At 38.0% G+C, this 24,449-nt stretch overlaps 1 protein-coding gene across 2 annotated transcripts in view; it reads right to left on the reverse strand.

Annotated features, from left to right (window-relative positions):
* The window catches only part of MICU2 (mitochondrial calcium uptake 2), a 136,366-nt gene that overhangs the window by 8,004 nt on the left and 103,913 nt on the right, over nucleotides 1-24,449 (reverse strand). For both annotated transcript variants that reach the window (XM_058825325.1, XM_058825326.1), the window contains 3 exons: nucleotides 23,083-23,165; nucleotides 16,234-16,296; nucleotides 7,544-7,641 (listed from right to left, as the gene is read on the reverse strand). In XM_058825325.1, the coding sequence (XP_058681308.1) occupies nucleotides 7,544-7,641; nucleotides 16,234-16,296; nucleotides 23,083-23,165 (244 nt within the window). The remainder of the gene's footprint in view (nucleotides 1-7,543; nucleotides 7,642-16,233; nucleotides 16,297-23,082; nucleotides 23,166-24,449) is intronic.

The following is a 24,449-nucleotide window of genomic DNA, read 5'->3' on the forward strand; positions in this document are numbered from 1 at the left end:
AACCTCACAGGTTTAATTCCCCCCGCGCTCGCGGATGTTTCCAGGGCTGCAATTCCACAAGGACACCAGCAGGACGCGCTCTCGGCCTGCACAGGCGGCTGCTGCCAGCGGAACTTAGGCACGCATTGGACATCTCGGTTTTACTCGCGTTTAAAAATGCGCAGATAAGGAGATTAAAAAACGGGTAAGGCAGCAGCATAATGAATGAATGAATGAAAAAGGACTTGGGAACTGAAGGCCTGACACATGATTTATGAGGTTTCATATTAAAAAGAGAGGAATGACAAGATTGCACAGTGCCTAAAAAGATGAGGCAGTAATAATCACAAAGGTGAAAGAGGAAACTTGCATTCATTGCTGTAGGAGAAGATGACTGAAAGTATCAAAGATTATAACTACATACAGAGGTTTGGTGAATCAGTTCTGTGCTCACTAGAGGATAGATCAGAGAGGATTACAATTGACTTGTACAGAGTTAAGAAGAGCACAGAAAATGTTGCAGGGCTTTGGGAGGGTAAGAGAGCTGTCTGAAAAAGGAAAGAGTCAACATCAAAGGATTTAGGAGGCACTCATTCTTTTGGGAAAGAAAGAAAAAAGTATTACAAGAAGCAAATAATAACCTGAAGGTACAGAGCTGTAATTTTGAGTTGTAGCTGCAAGTTTTTTTCAGTTTGGTCTATATGGCTAGTATTAATTTTGAAAAAGTTAACACAGACAATACAGTGTGATCCATTCGATATTTTCCACTTCAGAAATGGGGCAATCCACAAACAAGAGGTGATTTTAAAATAAAGGCTAAAACCAGTGGTGCTTGCCAGAATCCCCTCCACATTGCTAAATAACCCTTCTTTATTGAGTTGCAGAAATTATTGACAAGAGGGAATGAAATACTTCTATATTAGGACAAAGCAATTAATTGGAGAAGAGGACAGCTAAGGGTCTGCATAGCCAATATCAGCAGAGGTTCATTTGCTCATCCGTGTTTGCCTGGCCTCACTGGGTTTGAATTCTTTCCCTTGAAATTACAGCATTTGAGTCCACACAGCTATCTTTAGCTCTTTAATGAGATCACTTGGACAATTAGTAGCTTGAAGCTCTGTGAAGTCTATAACGGGTTAGCTAAAGACTGCTCTTGAAGCATAATCTCTCTCTTGTATTTTCCCCTCTAACAGGTAGAGCTGCACATGCAAATAAAGGACCAACAAATGCTTCACAGCTCAGGACATGCAGGTAAATGAAAGCCTGATAATGAGGTGAATTTAAGTTTCAGGCTGGGGCTGAGTTAGGGTAATATGGAGGAGGGGTACAAAATGCTGTCACATTACATATGTGCTTTTTTCTGGTCTAGTAAAGGGGATTCTACAGTATAGCCAAACACTAAGATGTTCCTCCACAGTCCACCTTAAGGACTGACACACTTTCAATTCCCCCAGCTCTCCCTCTCAGAAGTGGATGAAAGACCAAAGGACCAGGTAGTGCAACCAGTCTGACTGGGCAGCCCTTTGTCTTGCAGAGTGGCAAGAGCTGCCTTGCTCAGCTTGCAAAGCACTCCTCCGTTTTCAGGCCCAGCTCCTGTCTTTGCAACTCACAAGGAGACTGCTGCCTCTGGCCAGCATCACAGCCAGCATGTGCCAGGGAGATCAGCCCTGGCACAAGCAGCCCTGCCGCACCCACGGCCCCCAACAGTTTCCCCAGGTCTTGGGCAGGGAGGTCAAGGTGCAGAGGGAGAGAACAGCATGGATCTGGCATGCAGACCAAGCATGGAGTCAGCCCAGCAGAGACTGAGTAGGGCCACTTGCCTGCATTTTGAGAGTGGCCATCACAGGCAAGGAGGAGATGGTATTTGGGATGTGTGGTTTGCGGTGGGTCTGGAAGGCACAGCCAAGACTGTGCAGAACAATTTCTTTGACTGTAGTTTCTAACTCATGTAATGTCTGGTCTGGAGGAGGAGAAGTTGCTGAAAATGAGGTCACTCACAGAAATATGCCTAAAATTTGGATGCAGAGAAATGAGACAACATGTGTTTTATTTTCTTGGATTTTTATCTATGAAAGGACATATTTTGCAACAGACTTAAGGTCTTGAGAATTGAGCTATTTATCTTGGGGAGAAAGCTCTCAGTCATTTGCTTTACTGGTTGCTAGCCATAGGCAACGACACAGAAACAGATTCTTCCATCTTTTCTGAATAGTGTACTTCCTTAAGCAGACTAGCCATGGTGATCTGCCTTCTAGTCATACCCAATAAGGCAGATCAATCATTCCAACGTGATGAGGAAGGAGCCCACCAAGCTGCACACATCAGCCTGCTGAAAGGGGCGGCAAAGCCAGAGCAGACAGTGAAGGGTTTGGCTGCGGCATTTTCAGCGTGTTCTTGCTTCTGCACCCTCTTCTAATTGAAGTTCATTTCAACTTGTAGGCTTGCTCCTGGCAAGCCAGAGTGGGAAGATTTCCTGCCTTATCAAATCCTACTTGGAGCAGTAGCTGAAATGTGCAATTTAAAATTTATGTGATAGTTTCCCATATTACAAAAATTAAAATACTGTGAATCATCGCATCAGCATTCTAGGTCACTCTTATTCCCAGATGTGAGAGTTAAAAGTCCTAATGAGGTTTTTTTAAAAGTAAAAGTTATTAAAAGTTATTAAAAACAACTTTCTGGTTAGGAAGTAAAACTTGATACATAAATGTCAAGACACCACTAGGGATACTTGCTTTTGTATCTTCTGGATCACAGTGCAATGTGTTTCAGCTGTGAAGTCCTCAAAATGTATCCAGATACTACGAAAAACAAGCACAGGAATAAAATTCCTGCTCTATCAAAGTCAGTGGGATCTTGGCTGGGGACTTGGTAGGGAGTCAGAATTCAAGTACAGGAAAAGGATTCTGATTGTAGATATGCTCTACAATTAAAAATGATTACACTGGGAATACTCTTATGCTAAAGTAGGTTGAAAATGAAAGAGAGTTCTAAGTTTCCAAGTAACAAAAAGGAAAAGTAAACCATAAATTTATAAGAGGGGAAAAGGCCAGGAATAGAGAGCACTTTCTTTAAGACAGCCCACTTTATCCACACTCTCTAAAACACCCACGTTGAAGGCCAATGGCCAAATTTGTTATCGTGTTACAAGAGCATCCAGAAACCTTATCAGGATTTAGCCCTCATTTTGTAATGGGCTCTAGTATAGAAACAGGGAGTCTCCCAAGGCTTTTGGCAACTCCGCTTTAATAGTGCTAACCCACCACAAATAGTAGTGAAAATGTAACAAGAGGGGAGATCTCAGGAATGCAGCTATCCCCCCCTCCAAGTGGAGAATTCTTCATGGCACACAAAGAAGGAGATTGAAACACTAAAGGAAATATTGGGGAATGTGTTTTTTCCACCTCTTGACCTGAACTGTCTGTGCAGAGCTTCAAAACTCTTAATACAGGAACTGACCAGTTCCTGTCACACTGATTTACAGGAAGGAATCTAACAACAAAAATAGTGGTGGATATACCAACACAGCATTTGCACCGTGCTTTGGCTCCTCTTTGGACACCAAAATCTTTTTGAAGAATTGATAACCCTCTCTGCACCAGAAGACTGTGGCAAACCAGCTGCAGCTTGCCGTTTTGCAATCTGACTTTCAAACCAGAATACAGAAAATCTAATAAAGGTAATCTTTAGAAAACATTTAGATCTATGCTTGTAAATTCAGGCTTGCAAGCATTAAGACAATTAATATCACAATTTTCAGAATTGCAAGCAAAACCCTCCTTGATTTACTGTCCTTAGCATTTCCAAACCAAAAAACTCACTTTCATTTTTAAGTGTTCTATAGAAACTAACCACACTACTCTTTTGCTAAGCTCACACGAAAGGAAGAAAAATATTTTTATCAAGCTCTTTACTAAATATTTGGGAAATATTCAGATTGAGTTATGACAGGAATATCATGAAGCCAGATTTTGTTGCTGTTCTTCCCTTCCTCACTGCCTGATCTTGGCTATCACTGATTTAATCTCTATGTATTATGACTCTCAATGCACACATATAGATAAAAGTGTAGGAACAGAGACAAGCAATCATATTCTATTTCTGCAAAGCAATTCCAAATCCCCAGATGAAAATCACTGAAAATATATAAGCTGTCATCACAGCAAAAGCACAGCATGCTGGCTGATGATGACACCTGAAAGAGATCCTGCATCCATGCACTGGCACACACACACCACAGCCTCCCCAAAAATGTCAGCACTAGCAGTGGGGTCCAGACTGGATCATTTTGGCTTCTTAAATGAAAGGTTCCAAATAAAATGTATCAAGGAATTCAAAATACTGAAGGAAAGAAAGGGGACAAGTAGGTAAAAGGCATGATCTCTGTATGGTTATACAATTTGTCCCCTTCAATCTAAACAGAAATTAAAAAAGAACCATAATTAAAGAATATTTCTGGTAAAAAAATTCTATTAACTGATGAAACAAGAAGCAAGAAATCAGGTACGAGAATGACATAAACTGGATTGAAACGTTAACTTTCCTCATACTATTAAAAGAGGCCCATTGTTTAACCATACTGGGAAGTACTTTTTTTGTAAGACATCCCAGAAAAAATACAACAATCAGAGAGTTTTTTCTAATATCCTTTCCATATTCTTTGCACTTTCTTTTTTCCCTCAAGGAGAATGTAAGAGATTTAAGCTTGCTTGGGGACAGATTACAGCAGTCAAACTGTTTAGGGAGTGAAATACTGTCTCCTCTTTTATTTGGGATTAGACATACTTATACAAGATCAGTAAGGGACTTTTTTCAGGGGAAAACAACCCCCAGTGTCTGTCAGGAAGAAATATTTCCTATAGCTAGAAAAGTAAATAGTTTTCTACTCTAGAATAAAAGACAGCACATTTGATGTAGTTGGAAATAAAAGCACAAGTTAGATTTTTTTTTAAAGAAAAGACTAAAAATTATTTCTATATTAAAAACCAGGAGAAATCCATACTAAGGAATAAAAAAGCCTTGGATTCTGGGGACGTTCTCTAAGAAAGGACCTGGTATTAGAAGATGACATTGTCGTTGAGGTGTAAAACTGAGTGGTGTCATTTGAAACAGAAACTTGTCCAGATCTTCTGAGAAGAAAGACAGCTTCCTGTATTAAATCTACCCTCTTTGTTACATGGTTTTAGGCTTACTGCATATTCTTCTATATTTCCCTAAAAAAGGTTACAGGAGAATACTCTTCTAGCTGTACTTGACTAAGAGGCCACATCTTAAGTAGTAATATACATAAACATACTCCAGAAATTTATATTTCCTAACATTTGCTAGGGAAACATTTGGTTTTGAAATTGTAAATTCTAATTAATAATTACTATAATGTCCTTATGTTAAGGACAATACACTAATAAGAACTCATCTAGCAGTCTGGAGCTGAACATGCATTCCCTGAGTCCTACCTTAAGAAGCCTGAAGATCTCTGAAAGAACCTTTACATTTGATAAAAACACTGCCTGAGGATTGTCTGTGTGTGTATCAATACCTGGGACTGCCCAAGAAGCAAGCACCAGCTGGAGACAGATGCCTGACCTTATTCCCTCCCTATTCTCAGTGTGCCTCCTGTGTTCAGGGCAGTAGGAAAAGAGGCACAAGAACTGGTTTACATCAGCCTCACACTGCTCCAAGAGATGTAGAGAGTTTCCATTTTCTTTGTGCCATCTAAATGCAAAGAAAGGAGAAGAGTTTGGCAAATTAATTGCCCTGGTATATTGACTGTGGCTGTCTGACTTTTTTAAAATGTTTGGACTGTGGGCTAAAAGGCTTGGATAATGCTGGTGTGCATGTAGATACAGATGGTTGCACACTTACAAAAGGATTTTTTAATGCCAGACAAACTGAAAAGAGGCAGCATGACGAAAATATAAGTAGGTAATGAGATAAGAACAGTGGTCTCAGCTTTCAGAATTCCCATACAAGTTCAGTGAAATTTCACAATGAAAGCATTACTGTTTTTTGGGGTGAATTATTTTTATATTTTTAGTGGGTTTTCCCTTTTTTTTTTTCCTTTTGGTTGGTTTGGATTTTTTTTTTTTTTTTTTTTTAGTTTTAAGGACTCTGAAGCACAGCAATATCTGTGTATTTAACTAATGTGACAAGTTTTAGTGCGTCCTAATCAAACATAATCACCTCTATTTTCTACTAGGTACTACACTGATCAATGGAAAAGCTTTCTAGGCAAGAACTTGGAAAATGATAAAAGCATTTACCATCATTATTTTTGCTTTTGAGAATGATCTATGTCTCCACAGCTCATCAGTCATCTCTTGTAAAAACAATGTGGCACTTTGATCAAACAGCCAACAATAGCTTCCCGCAGAAGGTAAAGTGTTATGAGAGGCCATCAGATAGAAATCACATTTTCTCTGAACAATAGGAACCCAGAAATGATGTGCTTGATTTACTTGCAAATAAAATCATGTGAAAGGTGATATCCTCGCAGAGGTTAAGAAGACAGCGATCCTTTTATTCACCTTTCTGCATGTTAAACAAACTGCAGCGTCACGTGGCAGCTGAGATGGAGTGTCTACGCAGTGATAAAGAGGCACATTCCAGCCCCACGAAACATAACTGCCACTGTTGAAAAATTACCTGCATTAAACCTTACACTTATCCCACAAATTTTAAGAGCAAGATGTGGGAGTTTGATTTTGATTACAGGCCTCTATCTGTGTGGCAGGCAAAGGTCTTTAACCTATGTGTTCTGAATGTACAAGGTACATAGTTTCATCAATGTCATGCCTCATTGGGTCAATGTAGGATTTTATCTAAAACCTGAGGCTTTTCAGTTTACACTGTATATGCAAACACAACCTTTTACTGGTGCTCTCTGCCTTTTGTTTCATTGAGAGGATCTATGGTATTTATAGAAAAGGGAGCTGGAGACATCTTAGACTTATTTTACTCACTTAGATTCCTATTGAGCTGAGGTCTTCAAAAGGGAAAGGTTGTTTATTTGAAGACTGGTATGTACCAGAGCCCCTGGAGCCAAACACTTTTTAGTGTACTGATTGCAAAAACATTCATTTTTAAGACGGCTGCCACACATTCTCCACTTCTGAATGCAAACTGAAGCAAAACACATTATTCTACTTTATTTTTCCAGTCTGTCAATGACTGATTACTTTTGTAGAAAAGGTAATACTGATAGATAATCTTCTCTTGATGCCATGCTACATGTCAAGACTCAAACAGGTATCTGCACAGTCTCATTGCAAAAGTAGTCCAAATGGTAAAGGAAAAGGCACTGGGAAAGTTTCAACAGAAGCTGGAATTTGAAGCAAGTGGAGAAGTTGCCTGTAGCTTACCATGACAGCTGTAATAGGAAAGGAAGTATTTCAACTCAGAAAATGTTTTTTAGTTGATTGGAAGTAACTTTTTCTGTGACTTGGTCATTGCTTAATTTTCTGATTGACTCAGTGTGATGTCAGATAAATGCCTGAGTTGGGGTAAAGCACAGGGGTAAGGAACAGGACTAGCTCCTGTTATGCTTGCCTAGCTGAAAAAATACCTGAAAAACTCGGAAAAGTGAAGTTTTTCCTTTCCTTGTTTTCCAAAGAAATGTACCAGCAACACAGTATTAACACCACAGCTGTCCAGTTCTGTTTCCTATAAAACAAAAAAACCTATATGATTGTTATGCTTTGCATGATCATTAATATTCACCATTAATCTAAAAATATTTATTTGAACTAGAATTTTCCTAAAGATACTTGAAATTTAATTATTGTTCCCAAAGCTATCACACAGGATCTCAGAGCTGAAAAACTCTTCCACATTATCTGCTAACAGTGTGTTATAAGTTCTGCTTCTAAATACTCTATATGAAAGATAAGAACAATTTCCAACCACCATCAGTGCATTTTATTATAATATTTTATTATTTTTATTATTAAAATGGAGAAGGTTGCAAGTTAAATATTTAATAGACTTTATTCTTAGGTGAATAGAAGGCTTAAATAAAGTTAGTATCTGTAAGGAAGTTTTTAGTTAGGTATTTCTAACATCTTACAGCTATTTAAAAACATTCATGATAGTCTAATGAATGAAGCTAGGAAAATACCAACACTGATAATGCTCTATTATATTATGGTCTTACAAGGCTACTGGGAAATTTTCAGGGTTAGTGACTTTTCTATAAATATTTTTAATATCTGAAGAAGAAATTTCTGCACAGAAGGGATACACACTATTCCAACTCAATCTTTAACAAGCCTAAACCCACACATAATGCTGGATTTCTGCTCTATGCTTCTTTCAGCACCAGCATACTGGCATTTCTTTGAACACAACAAAACACTGAGCAACACGAAGAGAGAATTTTTTTAAGTCTGAAAGGATTTCAGCATACTATTCTTATGACATCTAAATAGCCTCTGTGTCTTTTATCTGGTTGAAGAGGTAAGATGAAAGACAAGAGTCTATTCATAAGATTTAATACTAATGGTTATTTAGCTTTCAGCATCATCAATAACAAGTCCCATTAGTCCCCTGTGTTCCATGCTTACTGCATACATGATACAGTTATTTTGTAGTTAAAGCAGAAACATTCCTCATTTCTACTACAAGCCACAGTTCACCAAATGCCAGTGATATGAGTTATGTATGAGTGAACCTAGAAAAAAAACACTTTTCAAGCCATATGCAAACTGCACTTACTGAACTTTTATCATTTAATTGCAGGCAAAGAATATTTAAATACCCACAAGATCCATCTTTCTGAAGTTTAAACACTTCAGATTACTGTGAAGACTGATGCATAAACATTGGTATATGCTTTTTTGAAAGCCAAAAGTCAAACATTCATGTATGCTTATTTAAAATTCAAACCCAAACTATTTATATCAGAATACAAAGTTTTTTAAAAAGAAAGAGAGAAGAATCCACATATCCCTCACTGTAGCTAGATTGTAATCTGCTTTTTGTGGGTTTTGCTTACATGTTTAAAGGACACTTGAAAAATGCAAGGAATAAATTTGCTAATGTAATTTTAAAAACTGAACTCATGATTACACAAATTAATGCTTCTAATTTAATTACTCCATATTAAGTGCTGTATGAAAACAAACTGAAAAGTGAGGTTTAAAATAACCTTTTCAAAACTAAGTCTGTGACAGTGAAAGTTTTTTTCTTCTATTAACATTTTTTTAGTTACAAGCTAGAAGAAGGCATGCAAACAATACCTACCTCATCTTATCTAAGATGACAAAGCCTATCCCAGGATTTATAACAAATATGCACCTACTTGCTGGCTACCTTCTTTATCAGTTGAAATTCCACAGAGAAACTGGCAGATGTCCAAACACTATGTTAGTGAGAGTTAAATATATTTTAGAACTACAAAACAGTACATTTCTTTAAAGCACAGAATGCAATAGGAGACCACAGAGACTACACCTTAAGGGTGAAATTAAAAAAAATTTGTTTTTCCTAGAGTTAATGCTATTAAATTAAAGTACATGTTAGTACATAATTCCTTTTTGTCCACAGAATCATTAGGAGCTTTTGCTGCTGATCTGTATAAATTAGTACCGACAAGACAAATCCTTGTTAGAAGATAATGAGAATTCTATTAATATTTCCAACACCTTGCCCTCGTGAGCTTGGTACACCTGGAATGTCTCTCTTGGCAATAAGAATGAAATGGTAACCCAATCCCAGGCTGTAAAGCAGACCAGACTGGTAGATTTGAGTCACTATCTAAACTGAGTGAAAGTTTGCATTCTGGTCTATCTGGCTACTTCAGGGCCTGGGATGGTGCACCACAGAACCCTTTTGATCTGTACATTTTACACAGAGCGGAAAGAGGATCCCAGTGGTCTGAGTTTCATCTTGATACAAGCACAGGGTGGGGCAGAGACACGTACCACAAGTGGGGAACTCAAACATGTTCCAGAATCCCAAAGACCACACAATCTGATGCCGCACAAGTCTATGAACTAATGAACATGCGTGTGCATATTACAAACATAGGCTAATTTTCCTAGAGTAATGTTAATGCCTCCTACACTTTCAAAAGTATCATGAACTGCTGAATTATGCAATTATTCCTTTTTAAGCAAGATCAGATAACACAAGTTATTTCCTTATTACATTACATAGGCTGTTAACATAAGAGGCCTGATGCTGCAAACACTGAGTCATGAGCAAAGACCTACCTAATCCTGTAGCTCCCCACTGAGCTTTTGACATTTAGGACCTGATACTGCAGCAAGTACCAACAAGTGTCACTGAGAAGAAACTTATCGCACAGTGAGATGGGATTTTCAGAATAATGTACCTAACTGATTTTCAAAACTCATCTGAAATGTTAATAGACTCACTGTCTCTAAATTCTTACCACCTTTCCTTGCAGAATTTTGCCTGAGGCACGACTGGAGAGTATTCATCACGATTAAAATCTGCAATTCCTGTTTCATGTTCTCTTGGTGCTTCCTGAGATTGTATTTGCTGTGCAATATCTTACTTCACTAGAAATTGTAAAAATAATATGTATTTTGGATCGAATGTTTTTTTTTTAGTGAAGACAGAAGGAGAGTGAGTAGATGGAAGAACGGGCAAAGAAGTGAGGTTGGGCAAGGAGGACAATACCTTAGTTTCTGTCTGCTAGTGATGTTCCAAATATTTCCGAAGGTAAGACTAAATATTTGCAAATTTTTCTGAGTCCACTGCTCTGCAATCCTCTTTGCTTTTAAGCTGTTAGTTCAGTCAACTCACCATACCAGGCTGCTATCCCAGCCTAGCTTCACACACTGCTAAAGAGAATTCGAGCTTTCTGTCATTTTGAGAGTCTCCCAGATGCTGGAATATATCCTAGGACTCAGTTCTGGTAAGAAGGTTTAAAAGATGTGTCCATTATGAAACTAATCCTAACAGTTACAGTCAGTCAAAAGAACTGTAAGCAGGCCAGCTAGTGGGACCAGGAGATACAGATCTCCAAAAGCAGTTCTTTTTGGCAAAGCCCAGACAGCCTCTAGTGGGCCCCAGAATAAAAGTGTGTACTTTGTGATAAATCAATTTTCATCCTAATGTAAATCCATACTGAAGTTTTTAATGTTTTGCAATGCACGTTCTCACTAGGTAGGATTTAAGAATACCTCAGGTCTGATGCAGAAGGGCTGAAATGTGCACAGATTATTCTACAGAGGATATAGCAGACAATATTTGAGAAGTCTGACAGAACATCTTCTAAACAATAAACAGCATCCAATAACACCCATAACTCCTATTACTGGGAGGATCAGCTCTTTTGTTAATGACAACTAATGTCATGGAATCACTCTGCTGTACACTTAGACCTTTTGTAATGAAGAACATGTAAATTCATGGACATGCTCAGGTTTCAGTGCATCACCCACAGCTCTGCATCAAGTCACATAAGGAGGTACAGAATAAAAATGGTTTCCAGCTGGTGGGGCTAAAACTAATCTAGGAGGAGATGCTGCAGGAGATATTTTAAGCCCCAAATAGAAACAGGTTGAACCATGCCTTGTTCCAAGAGGGTTGACTGTGCCAAGAGTTGGGGAATGGCACTGCTCCACTGTAAAGCCCGAGGCTGCCTGACCCATGCCCTGCTGGCAGACTGGGAAAGCAGCTCCTGCCCACACTGGAGACAGCTCCTCACAGGAGCCCAGGCCCTGCCCCTCTGTTGTGGCATACTTAAAAAATATAACTTTGCACCAAAACAAGAGATTCCATGACAAGGACTCCCTTCAGGAGGTGTGATGTGCTATGAAGCCCACTCTTTTGGGGGCAGACCTGGCCTCGAAGGCCGAGCACATCCATCCTCAGCACACACAAACCCTCTTGCTCTCAGTGCTGAAAATGGCTCCTGTGGCCTGCCACCAGCTCCCCAGCCAGCCCCTGCTCAAATATGGTTCCTTCTCTCTCTTGAGGTTACAATGTCATCAGATCATATGTAAAAAGAAAATAATTTCCTTGTCCATGAGGCAGAAAATGACCCAGCACTTTTTCAATAATCTAACATTTTGGTATCAGACAGTTTGGTTCTTTAGGGGGTTTACCTGTCTGGAGAACTTTCTTTAAAGCACATCATGCTGCTTCTTGGTTTGAAGTATCTAAAAGCTTTTCAACAGAATGCAATGTTAAATTGCTGACAAAAAACATACATATTTATGTTGGAAAAGATAGGTCAAGAAAAAATGTGCATTCCATCCAAACTGAGAGGTTACAAGATTAATGACTGACTCTTTGGGGAGGGATATTAATTTTAGTCTTGGACTAGATTCTTGTAAAATCTGATGTGTTGCACCCCTGTTACAAAGTACTGCTGCACTAGAAGAGCACAGCCCCCAGCCACCACCTTCCTTCAGTTGTAAGCAGTCTTTAGTTATAGCGAGCTATGCAGACTTAGAAGCACTGAGTAGAAAACTTTAAACCAGGTAGAGATTCTAGGGAGCAGATGGGCAAGTTATGATGACTTGCACAGTTCCTGTGGTTGAGGAGATGAATCACAATTCTGCAGTGTCTGAAGGTCCAAGTGTAAAACCTTGCCTTGACCAGGTAAACAGAGAGAAATGTGAATTACTATTGTAATTTCCTTCTTTTAGAACCACAGGAAAAAAAAAAAAAGAGAGAAGTAGACAGTCTAAAACAACTTATACTCAAATAATATGAAATTGTTCATGTGTGAGTCTAAAAGTACACTGCATATAGTCAGACAATTTCAGTTCATAAGTTTTCTGTTTAAAAAAGTAGCTGTGTCCCCAACTACTAGTTAAATATTTAAAAAAAAATCCCCAGTCATACTTTTCACACTTTGTATGAAAATGTATTCACTAGGGAATCCAGAAGCATGTCTTTAATCATTCAGAAATGAGATAATTTATGTATTTCACAACACTCATTTCCTTTCAAGAACAAATACAGAACACTGTATTATCATTCCTTTTCTAACAGTAGCTAAAAGTAATTTATAAGTTTACCCATTACATAAAGCATATTAAATGAGAGGTATTGAAAGTACTTGGTAACTCATTAATCTAAACTGAAAGGCCTGAGAGCAAAGTCCCTGATCTAGACAGCTAGTCTGTCCAGTAGATATTTGCCACCATCAGCATTGTTTCCACAGCCAGGACACTAAAGCACCTTACACTGTTCAAGAATCCTTTTAAGTAACTCAGGGCAGGAACACAAAAGCAACAGGTGCTGCTCACCAGGCAACACCTTTTCAAAAGAAACAAAATCTTCTAGATCATGCACTTTCCTACTGTAATCTAGATCACTTCCAGGCAGGGAGTTTGGCTCTCCTCTTCCATGAACCATGGTCATGGGTTCAGCTGGATGTTCCATATGAAGATCAGTTCTGTCAGGAAGCCAGAAGGAGAATTTCCTCTGGCCTATGGGGAGGGTGCTTGAGCTGAGGCAGTCACTGCCTCTTGTTGACTTCTGCACCATTTTCTCCAGTCTGATTAGAAAAACCAGACTCCAGTGTTTTAAGTCTGCCTGCAGCTCTCCTTCACTGTACGCACCTCTGCTACAAGGCTGCCAGACTGCCTGCTCTGCAAAATCCAGCATGGAACTTCCCAAAAGATGGAGCCAGTTAAGGCTGGGCAGATTTTTTTTGCTTTTCTTCCAGCATCAATTATAATATTGGAATAAGAAAAGTCCTCAATTGAAATACATGTATCTGGATAAACAATTCCACTGTAAGCCCATTCAAGGGCCAATACTGGTGGTGAAAATTTGAATTTTAGATGTGTAAGTCAAAGCATCTGTAAAAAGGCACAGATACAAGCACCCTGGGAGAACAGCAAACTGATTTTTCTTTTCCTTATATAGTAACTTGATGAGTATTAAATGGTATCACCATGAAGTAAATAAATGACTGGGACCTTTGTCTACACAGGGAACACACCTGCATATACCTGCTGCTTAAACAAAGTTGCAGACTACCATTTAAACTGTATTTTCCTAGGTTGGTGACATTCGCCATCCGGTATCAGAGACCGGGTTTACTTTGAAAAAACGGCAACTCATATGCAAATTGAGAAAGTGTTGGGGAAATAAAGAACCATTCCAAACACCAAAATTCTGTTGCAGTACCTCAACTTTCAAAAAACATAATCAACTATGTCAACCATAGTCAACCACATTTTTATGCTTTGTCTGTTTTTCTTACGGTAATACTATGATTTACCATAATTATAAAACATGAAGGGTAAAAACATATCCAACGACTACACTGCATAGTCAGATTCACTGCTTATAATGATAATCAATTTCTTTGGTGAGAAACTGAGACAGGAAGAAAATAAAAATTAAGAGAAATGTGATAATTTGGATTTTGCCACTAGAAATATAGAGACTACAATAATTTCAAGTTAGCTGTATTCCCCTAAGCTATTTAATTCTTCTTTCATACTAGAATTCCATTTATAATCTTCTATGAAACTGTATATAATAGCATTTTCTGGCTACAGTAACTTCAGAGTTTTCTCAATGGAAAACTCTGAAACAAACTTTGAAGCAAGACAAAAACAAAGTAGAGACATTCTGGCTCAGGTATTTAATTAGCTCACAATAAGCTTATGTGTTTATAACTAATCTGTCCAACTGTATCAAAGTTTCTCTGGAAATTTTATACTATAGCTGTGCATTCATGCAGAATAAAGATCTTTTTTCTTTCACTGTCATGGCATTTTCTTTCACTGTCATGGCATTAAGGAGCAGACAACCCCATTAATCCTAGCTATTTTAATCTGGTGATTGATGAAAAGATTCAAGAAATGAGATGGTTGTTTGTCAATCAAACAACTTTTAACTCAACTTTGAATATACACTGAGGGAGGAAAACTTTTGTGAATAAGAAGACTTTTGTGAATCAGTTTATACCTAATAAATTTTAAGGGTGTCAGTAGTAGCCACTTCCACTTTTTCCTCAGGCATGTGAAAAAGTAAAGAACATGAGTAATTCCTTGTAGAAACTGCTGATGCATGATTTACAAAGCAGAGGCCTGTACAAATTCCTTATTGAATGCTTCCAATGTGAGCAGCCGCTGCCTCATGCCCAGTGCAAACCGAAAGTTTACAGCCGACAGCAAGTTGCTGATGTGAGCAGCAACTTTTAGTAAGAGATGGAGACAATCGAGCTGTATTCTCCCCTTCTTTAGAATCACAGAGTCATTTAGATTGGAGAAGATCTCTAGATTATTGGGTCCAACCATTAAGCCAGTACTGCCAAGTCCATCACTAAACCCGTCTCTATGCACCACATCCACATGTGTTTTAAACTCTTTCAGGGATGGTGATTCCACCATTTCCCTGGGCAGCCTGCTCCAGTGCTTGACCAATGTCAGTGAAAATTTTTTTCTAATATCCAATCTAAATGTCCCCTTTAGATTGTCTAAATGGCAACTTGATGCCATTTTCGCTTCTTCCATCAGTTGTTATATGGTTCATCAGCTTCTTCTGTGGTGTTTTAGTATACTCAGGATTCCCCTCTCTGTTTTCAGTCTCACTCAATGTCACCCAGGCTACAGAATATCTTGTCTCTGTGCTAACTACAGACTCAAGAATACACTCTACCTAAGAAGAAGGGAGGTTGAGGTGGCTGGATTCAGGGGAAAACAAAAGAGAGCAGGAACTTACCTGTCTCTTTCATTGATGAGATCTATTTACCATTTGCTAGTGGACTGCAAAACAGTGAAACTTCTTTTCCAGCAGGACAATCATACTCTAGGATTGTTTCTTCTAGTCTGCATCTACACTGCCTCTTTCTGGAAGTGGACTTAACTAAAATAATCCTTGCCTTTGTCACCTCAGTGACAATAATCACATTTCAAACCAACTCAGAATGAGCTGATATCACTGCAACAGCAGCATTTACGTAAGCTTAAGCTATAGATTACCATTGGGAAAGCCTTCTATTCTCGTATGGCAATATGGAGCTCTTCCTGAGATTTTCATAAATACAGGAGAGTGGCTTTAAAGGAGAGGCTCACAGAAACCAACCAAGTGAATACACAGTCATAAAACACACTGATTCCATCCACTTCATCAGAAGCCTCAGAAATTACATTTTTCTTCCCCAGTTAGAGAGCAGTTGACAAATCATGCCCTTTCATTTAATTAAAGCACTAATACTTAGGCTTATATACTTATCTAAAAACTGAAAAAATAACAAAGTTCATGGGAAACACTACAATGTTTTTGTAAGGAAAATGTATCTCTATTTCATACCCGAAGTACAGTTTCATCTCCAGCTGCTTTCAAGTCATCTTCCTTCCCAATGATTCTCTGTAGCTGTATTTGTTGAAACATGAGAAAAGAACAGGAAAATTACAAACTTGATCTTATAAGAGCCTACTTTTTCTGAACCTTGATTTAATTGCACCTTTTCTTAATTATACATTTCTGCAAGGTTCTCTAGTCATGACAAAATATTTGCATACTTGACAATATTTTGCTATTCAGACACACTTTTCCCTAGGAATGTCTTATCTACTGTGATTAATGTAACCAAACATTAATCTATCTCTTGCAGCCCAGTGCTTACTCTATTTTTAGAGGAGATTTTCTAGCAACAGAAGCTTAGTTTTCACTTCAGAAGATTTTGAAAGTCTGGGGTATAGCATCAAGTATCATTCCAGAAATAAAAATTATCCTGATTTTCATGCTGTCCTTCTAGATAGTTTTACACAGTTCTGTTACAAACCTGATCTTCTGGATATGAAAAACATACCTGTTAAAATTAGGTACTATACAACTAACAACAAAGAATAATTTAATTAAATAAGAAAACATTTTTTCAGAACTGGCATTATGCAGAATTTGGTTTGAGTTTTCCCCTCCACCCTTGGAAAAAATTAATCTTGACTGTATTAGCTAAGAAGATTTTTAGAATTACTGAAATGACTCACATTTCAAAACATAACTTCCACTGTCCCAAATAAAGTTTTAAGGTAATATAAGCTGTGCATTAATTTTCAGTACCTCAAGCATATCAGAGCTGCAAGGTTTCTTTGACTGTATTTCAGCTTCAGAGATGAACACTGCCACAAGAACGAGTGATTTAATATAGCACAAAGTACACCTACCTTTCAGATGTTTGCATGGATCCTCAAAAAGACAGCAGAATGAAAGAACAAGGGATTTAATACATTTCAGGTATAGATATGGAATTACACCAATCACTCTGGATTTGGAGACTTTAAAAGATGCTTTTAAAGCTCAAGAATTTCAAAAGTGCTGGTTTGCTTCTCAGGCATTTCTGACTGATTCCTCAACCTGCTCATTAAAACCTGGGAAAAGTTCATTACCAAATTTCCACAGAAATTATCCTGGGGAGTTTTTAGATCTCTCCTTTGTTGTTAGTTTTGTTTTTGTTTTCTTTTTTTTTTTTTTTTTTTGTTCTTCAGAGAAGCAGTATGGGCTTGTAAACAATAAGAAAAACATGCTATCGATTTGTGTTGCCAAAAGTCACCCCTTGACCTTCAAATTTTGAGTAATTAACCTGTTCTGGGTTTGTTTGGTTTTTTTTTATCCTCAATTTTTTAGTTTCTTAGGATGCTTACTTTCTATTATTAGTTTTAAATTGCACATCTTGATAGCATTTACCAAAATAAATGCTATAAAATAAGGCAATTAAACACCATTTGTTCCTCCAAATTATCTTAATTTTTGATCATTTACAAAACAAATGACTACTACAGTAAAAGCATTGTAAATTTCTTCATAGCATAATAGCATTATACAGCTGTGGGTAAAACCACAACTTCTTGTCCATATTCTCACTGAGAAATCACATTTTTTTTTACCTGAAAAATCAATCACTTGATCACACATAAGGAATACAACTGCAAAACCTTTCCAAACAGGAGTAAAATTGTATTTTTCTCTTTTAGATTTTATTTCTAAAGGACTCTTAAAAAAATCTGCAGAGTAGATTGCAGTAGCAGAGGCTACTGAAGAGCACAGACACAGCATAATTATTTTCATACGTATTCTGAAATGTTTCACTTATTGTTTTCTTACACAGTATGTAAATTCTTAGAGTGCTTGAAACTATTTCCAGAAGTCTGTTGATTTTTTTTCAGCATAGTGCAGCAACTACTCACAGAGGGAGAAGAATTCTGCCCTCAAGAAATGGACTCCTCCCTGTAATATTTATTTGTATTTAATATTTATATCTGCTCACCATTCACTATAATAATGGCTGATTCAAAGATAATGAGACCTATTATACACAAATGAAGCCTCTACAAAAGACAGAAGTAATCTGTTCTGAACAGCCTTTGTGGCAGAAAAAGAAAGAAAGAAAGAAAGAAAGAAAGAAGGAAGGAAGGAAGGAAGGAAGGAAGGAAGGAAGGAAGGGAAGGAAGGAAGGAAGGAAGGAAGGAAGGAAGGAAGGAAGGAAGGAAGGAAGGAAGGAAGGAAGGAAGGAAGGAAGGAAGGAAGGAAGGAAGGAAGGAAGGAAGGAAGGAAGGAAGGAAGGAAGGAAGGAAGGAAGGAAGGAAGGAAGGAAGGAAGGAAGGAAGGAAGGAAGGAAGGAAGGAAGGAAGGAAGGAAGGAAGGAAGGAAGGAAGGAAGGAAGGAAGGAAGGAAGGAAGGAAGGAAGGAAGGAAGGAAGGAAGGAAGGAAGGAAGGAAGGAAGGAAGGAAGGAAGGAAGGAAGGAAGGAAGGAAGGAAGGAAGGAAGGAAGGAAGGAAGGAAGGAAGGAAGGAAGGAAGGAAGGAAGGAAGGAAGGAAGGAAGGAAGGAAGGAAGGAAGGAAGGAAGGAAGGAAGGAAGGAAGGAAGGAAGGAAGGAAGGAAGGAAGGAAGGAAGGAAGGAAGGAAGGAAGGAAGGAAGGAAGGAAGGAAGGAAGGAAGGAAGGAAAAAGAAAGAAAGAAAGAAAGAAAGAAAGAAAGAAAGAAAGAAAGAAAGAAAGAAAGAAAGAAAGAAAGAAAGAAAGAAAGAAAGAAAGAAAGAAAGAAAGAAAGAAAGAAAGAAAGAAAGAAAGAAAGAAAGAAAGAAAGAAAGAGAAAGAAAGAAAGAAAGAAAGAAAGAAAGAAAGAAAGAAAGAAAGAAAGAAAGAAAGAAAGAAAGAAAGAAAGAAAGAAAGAAAGAAAGAAAGAAAGAAAGAAAAAAGAAAGAAAGAAAGAAAGAAAGAAAGTTGTTTTTGCATCTTCCAGTTGCTTGAGAGAGATCAGGGCTTGTGAAAGCTCTGTGCAACAGCTGCTGAGTGTTGGGTGCTGGCTCATTCAGCCCTAGATGAAGCTCTACAAGTATTTTGTGGTATCTGCTCTCCAGCAGAAGTGTGTAAGATGGTCTATTCAGAAAGTCTAAGTCATACAGCTCTTGCATGTGCCATCAGAGCTACTCTGCCTTTATTCCCAATAGTTTTGAACTGTCATTAATTTTACTTAGACATCTTTAATCACGACAGATTTAGAGAGTCAGGGAAATTCCTTACTTGCTGGGGATTTTGGGAACTTTGGTAGCCTTATTCTTGGTGGGAGGTCTCAGATTAATGCGCATGGGTTATTATGTGTCTGGAAATCCCCCTCACCAAGTCTCAAGTGAATGTCTTGGAAGTGCAGAGTTCATGGAAATCTCTTACTGTCCTCACAGAGATGCAGATAACATGGCTCTGAGAAATGATTCTGCTCTCTGGCAGGGGCTGATTAAAGGGTGGCAACTAACATCTGTGAACATGCCTAGAAGACATCTACCTTGTCTTCTTCACCCTGGAGTTGCAGGGCAAAGAAACAAAACTCTCTTGGCCCTAATACTGAAACGTCTCTTGTACTGTGTTTACCACTGAAATGTGGACAAAATAGAATTACACTGGCTTCAACACAAAGAAATAGGGAGGAGAGAGAACAAGAGTATCCCTGTGAAGGGAGAGACTTTTACTGGAAATTAGGGAAATGTGCACTGAAATGGAAAGGCTACAGAGGACAAGATAAACTCCCTTGTTAAAAACATGAAATCGCATTCAAGGTCTCCTTTTCCAAACATCCATTTTTGTCAGCAGAGAACACTGGGAAATTCTGCACCTCGCACTCCTGAAGTGCCTGATCCATACAGGTTTGAACAACCTATATCCCACCATATAATGCAGGCACTGAGGGCTGGGGTTGGAGTTTCTGCTTGTCACTCATTTCCCCTTTCTGAACGACCTGCTTGACACACCTTGTGCCTGTTCATCCAGCAACATGGGAGAATTGAGATATACACAATTCAAAGAATGATGGACATTTTGCAGACCAAAAGGGAAGTTCTTACCTCAAAGACTCCACAGTCTAGATCAGCAGTCAAACTCTACAGTCAGACATCACAGACATACATAGATGTCTAACCAGTAGATAATGGTGGGAAATAGGGAACACAAGAGGTGACAAAGCAAGAGAAAATCAGCAATGAAATTTCTTTTCCCACGCTGCACTGCCTACAGACACTGCCTCCTGCTTACTGCTTATTCACTATTCTTTTCCACTGCATTTTCCTTATTTCCTGATGTTATTGTCAAATATAGTGTGGAAATCACTACAGACTAGTTCAGATATATTTTGCTAGGATGTCAACTGGGACAAGACAAATGACAGATTTGCCACACAATTTACTGGTTTATTAGCTATCTAGAAACTTTCTGTGATGCATACAGAACTAAAGTATAGAGATTAACACATACACACTTATTTCCACATTCTTACATTCCAAAAATTTTATTTTTAAACCTAATCTATACAGCTTTGCTTGAAAATAGTCTCCTCTGTAAATATTATGAAAACAGTCATGAGAGAAAACTCATCCTCTGATTAACTTGCATCCTATGGGACTTCTTTGAATTTAATGATTCTTCAGAGTTGATAGAGTGATTTATATGGGTGTCCTTTTACCACTCTATATTATTTTATCAATACAGCCCAAAAAGGAAATGCAAAGTAACAATCTAACTAGAATAATTTTCATATAACTTGATTGCCTATACAGAAATAAAATTATTTTTAATGATTTATAGAATGTTTTCACCTCTACATTTGATCACTCTCTGTTGTTTATACTGGCTGATTCAATTAGAATTACCTGAAATGGGTAATGATATTAAATACATAACATATTGCACATCTCCCCAAAAGAGCAGTGTAAGAATCTCCTTATTTGCTTAACTCACAGTACTTTTTAAAAGAAAGTACTGCTAATGTGACATTTTGGTGCAGAGGCACTACAAGCTGAACATGTTCACTAGTGTCCATGGAGTTTTTTTTGCTTGTAACATACTGTTTTGCAGCCATAACAGACTTATTTTGGTAATCGGGGAACTGCTAATCTGATAACAATTCACTATGATTGCGCCTGGTTTAGTAAGTTAAAAATACAGGCTTTACTAGAATTTGATTTCTTTTTAATCAGCAAAATAATTAACACAAACAGAATAAATTCTTCAAAATTAAAAGATCTTGTGTAGCAACAAATGGGTGTAGGGCTGTGCTACTTTTGGAGGGGGTAGAGTTAATTTCCTTCACAGTGGCTGGTGTGGGAGAGTGTTTTAGATTTGTGCTGAGCAGGGGGCTGATAACACAGAGATGTTTTTGTTGTTGCTGAGCAGGGCCCACACAGAGCCAGGGCCTTTTCTGCTTTTGCACTGCCATGCTGGGGAGGGGCTGGGGGTGCTTGGGAAGCTGGGAGGGGACACAGCCAGGACAGGTGACCCCAAGTGACCAAAGGACATTCCAGCCCATCTGACATCATGCTCAGTGTGCAAAGTTGGGGAAAGGAGGAAGAGGAGGACATTTGCAGTGATGGCTTTTGTCTTCCCAAGTCGCCATTACACGTGGCGGGCCCCTGCTCTGCTGGGGGTGGCTGAACACTGCCTGCCCATGGGAAGCAGTGAATTCCTTGTTCTGCTTTGCTTGTGTGCATGGCTTTGGCTTTGCCTATTAAAATGTCTTTATGTCAGTCCATTCTCTTACCCTTCTGATTCTCTCCTTGATCCAGCTGGTGGGGGAAAGAACAAGCAGCTGCCTGGGGCTTGGCTGCTGGCTGGGGTTACACCACGCCAAAGGTATCTGCAGGTTCAGTTAGGGGCTTCTGGGAACACTGTCTTGGAAAATTACCTAATTTGAAGTATTATTTTCAAATAGTACTACTAAGTCTAGAAGTATTTTTGCAACATTTTAGAATAAAGTATGACTCATCAATTGTAACCTTGCTAAGAGACAATTCACTGAAATAAAGGTGATAAGGGCAAAACACATGAACAGCTATTCTATTATTAATTCAGAGTTTAAGGCTATGAAATTCACCTAAATAAATTTTTGCTAATTTCTCTATCAACAGGTCCATCTTTAAAAGTTTTAATTTTAAGGTTCTCTAGAGATGTGAGTTCATGATCAACTTTAACATCACTCTAGTGACTGAAAATATTTTGAATCGTAGTAGCCATGTCACCTTCTTATAAAATTGTCTCTCCACTTACCTCCAATACAAATTAAAGATCTGAAATAAATTGAGGGATTCTATTAAAAATTATGATTGTTAATTCTGCATTCAACTTTTGACAAGAAGTACTTAGACTCCTGTTAAATACTTAAAAGTAGAAAAAGCTATATAATTAAAACCTATTCTTCTTCCTAACTTCAGAGCAAGATTTTCTTAGTTTTTAAAATATCTACCTCTCTCCCCATAGTTTAGATATAATATTGGAAAAAACCTGCTGTTTCTTTTCAAAGTGTGAATTGATAAAAATCTTTCTGCAACAGCAAGCAAAATTAATAAAGACCAAAAGAGGATGGGGAATTAAAAGACTCCTCCAGATGATTATTTAAATTACTTCATGGGATTAAAGGATACACACTAATTCCTACCTTCCCAGTAGCAGATATTTACTTACAATTCTAAGGTAACATTTATACAAGTGGATTCAATTATGATAAGTACTTCTATCAAAATACCTCAATATGTGCTCCTTTCATATAAAACATTTTAGTAAGCATGTGATGATAGACTGGACTGAAAAATAGGCTTGATGATTTTAATGAATCTTCATTGAGCAAATATAACCCATGGATCTATTTAAAATTAAAATGTATGTAAATACACCTACCTTAAAGAATTCTTTCTTTTCAACTTGTTCATTGCCATCTGCATCCAACATTTTAAAGGCAATCTGAAGTCCAGTCTGGGGTTCTGCAACAAATTGCAAAAGAACTTTATTGAAAATATCACACACTTACACTAGAACTCAAACACCAAATGTAAAATGAGCATTGGCTCCGGTTCAGTTCTCCATTGTTATGTACACACACGGTATTTCCAGTGAACCATACACACCTCTTCCAGTACAAGCAAACTGTTTAAACACTTTTTTACTATCATTTCCAGGGATAATTAATGCGATGGTAAATTAAGAAAAGCCAGCACTGCCTAAGTACAAGCCGTGAATGTCCATCTGAACCCAACAAAAACACTGTATCTCTTACTGGCCAGGTCTTAAGATGTTTCCAAAGAATGTCTCTAAAATCCCATGTCACTTATGCAGTCTAGCTTTGCCTTTTTTATAACAGCTCCTTTTCAGGTGAGAAGAGTGGAAAACCCCTTCTGGCCGTCTTTGACAAAAGCATGCTTTGTGTGTCAAGATGATTTTTTTTAGGAATTCTACACAATTTTACCCTGCACTTACAACCCTGAGTGCATGTTTATTTTCAACACAAAAATGTAATGAGTTCTGAATCTTGAGGACTCTATAAAAGCATGGTGTGTTTTGAGCTCCTCCCCACAATTTCCTGATCTTAATTTGCTTACAGGAGGTGGCCTTGAGCATTGGCAAGCCCACACAGGAGCAGCATGCTGCTGAATTGTAGCTACAGTTCACTGTGGTAGCAACCCCTTATCCCAGTAATCTCTGGAGGAGGTGAATTAATGCCACAACCCAGTCATGTCAGGTATGGACTTATTGTCTCTGGAATATACTGATGCTTCCAAGAACAATGCTGGACTCATGAGGGCAGCAAAGTCGTATCTCTAAAAAACTCCAATGCCTTCAGAATTTGGCTTCTTGAAATATATTCTTCTAGTTGCATTCTGTAAAGTTTTAAATCTTGCTTTTTTAAAAGAGACTTTTTCTGCAAAGGGAACAAGTTAAAAGAGATATCCCATTCCTTTCACATCATGACAAGATGGTTAAAGAAAGTATTAATTTTATATTTTAGAAATAACTACATCTTCAGCAGTCAACTAATATTCTGTGCAAAGCAATCTTGTGATGCAAGGGTATTTTATAAATACCACTGCAATCTGCACAGCAGTGCTTTCCCCAGCAACTGGGTTGATTTAATACTCAAAACTGGTTTCCTTTCCAAGGAAATGCCACATGCTAAATTTGTGTTACTAGTACAAAAGCAAGAAAAGGCTATCCAATAATATATTTAGAGAATAAAAGTAATTGATGTATTTAATAGCAATTCATACCAT

The sequence above is a fragment of the Ammospiza caudacuta genome, chromosome 2, assembly GCF_027887145.1.
Source record: "Ammospiza caudacuta isolate bAmmCau1 chromosome 2, bAmmCau1.pri, whole genome shotgun sequence".
Lineage (NCBI taxonomy): Eukaryota > Metazoa > Chordata > Aves > Passeriformes > Passerellidae > Ammospiza > Ammospiza caudacuta.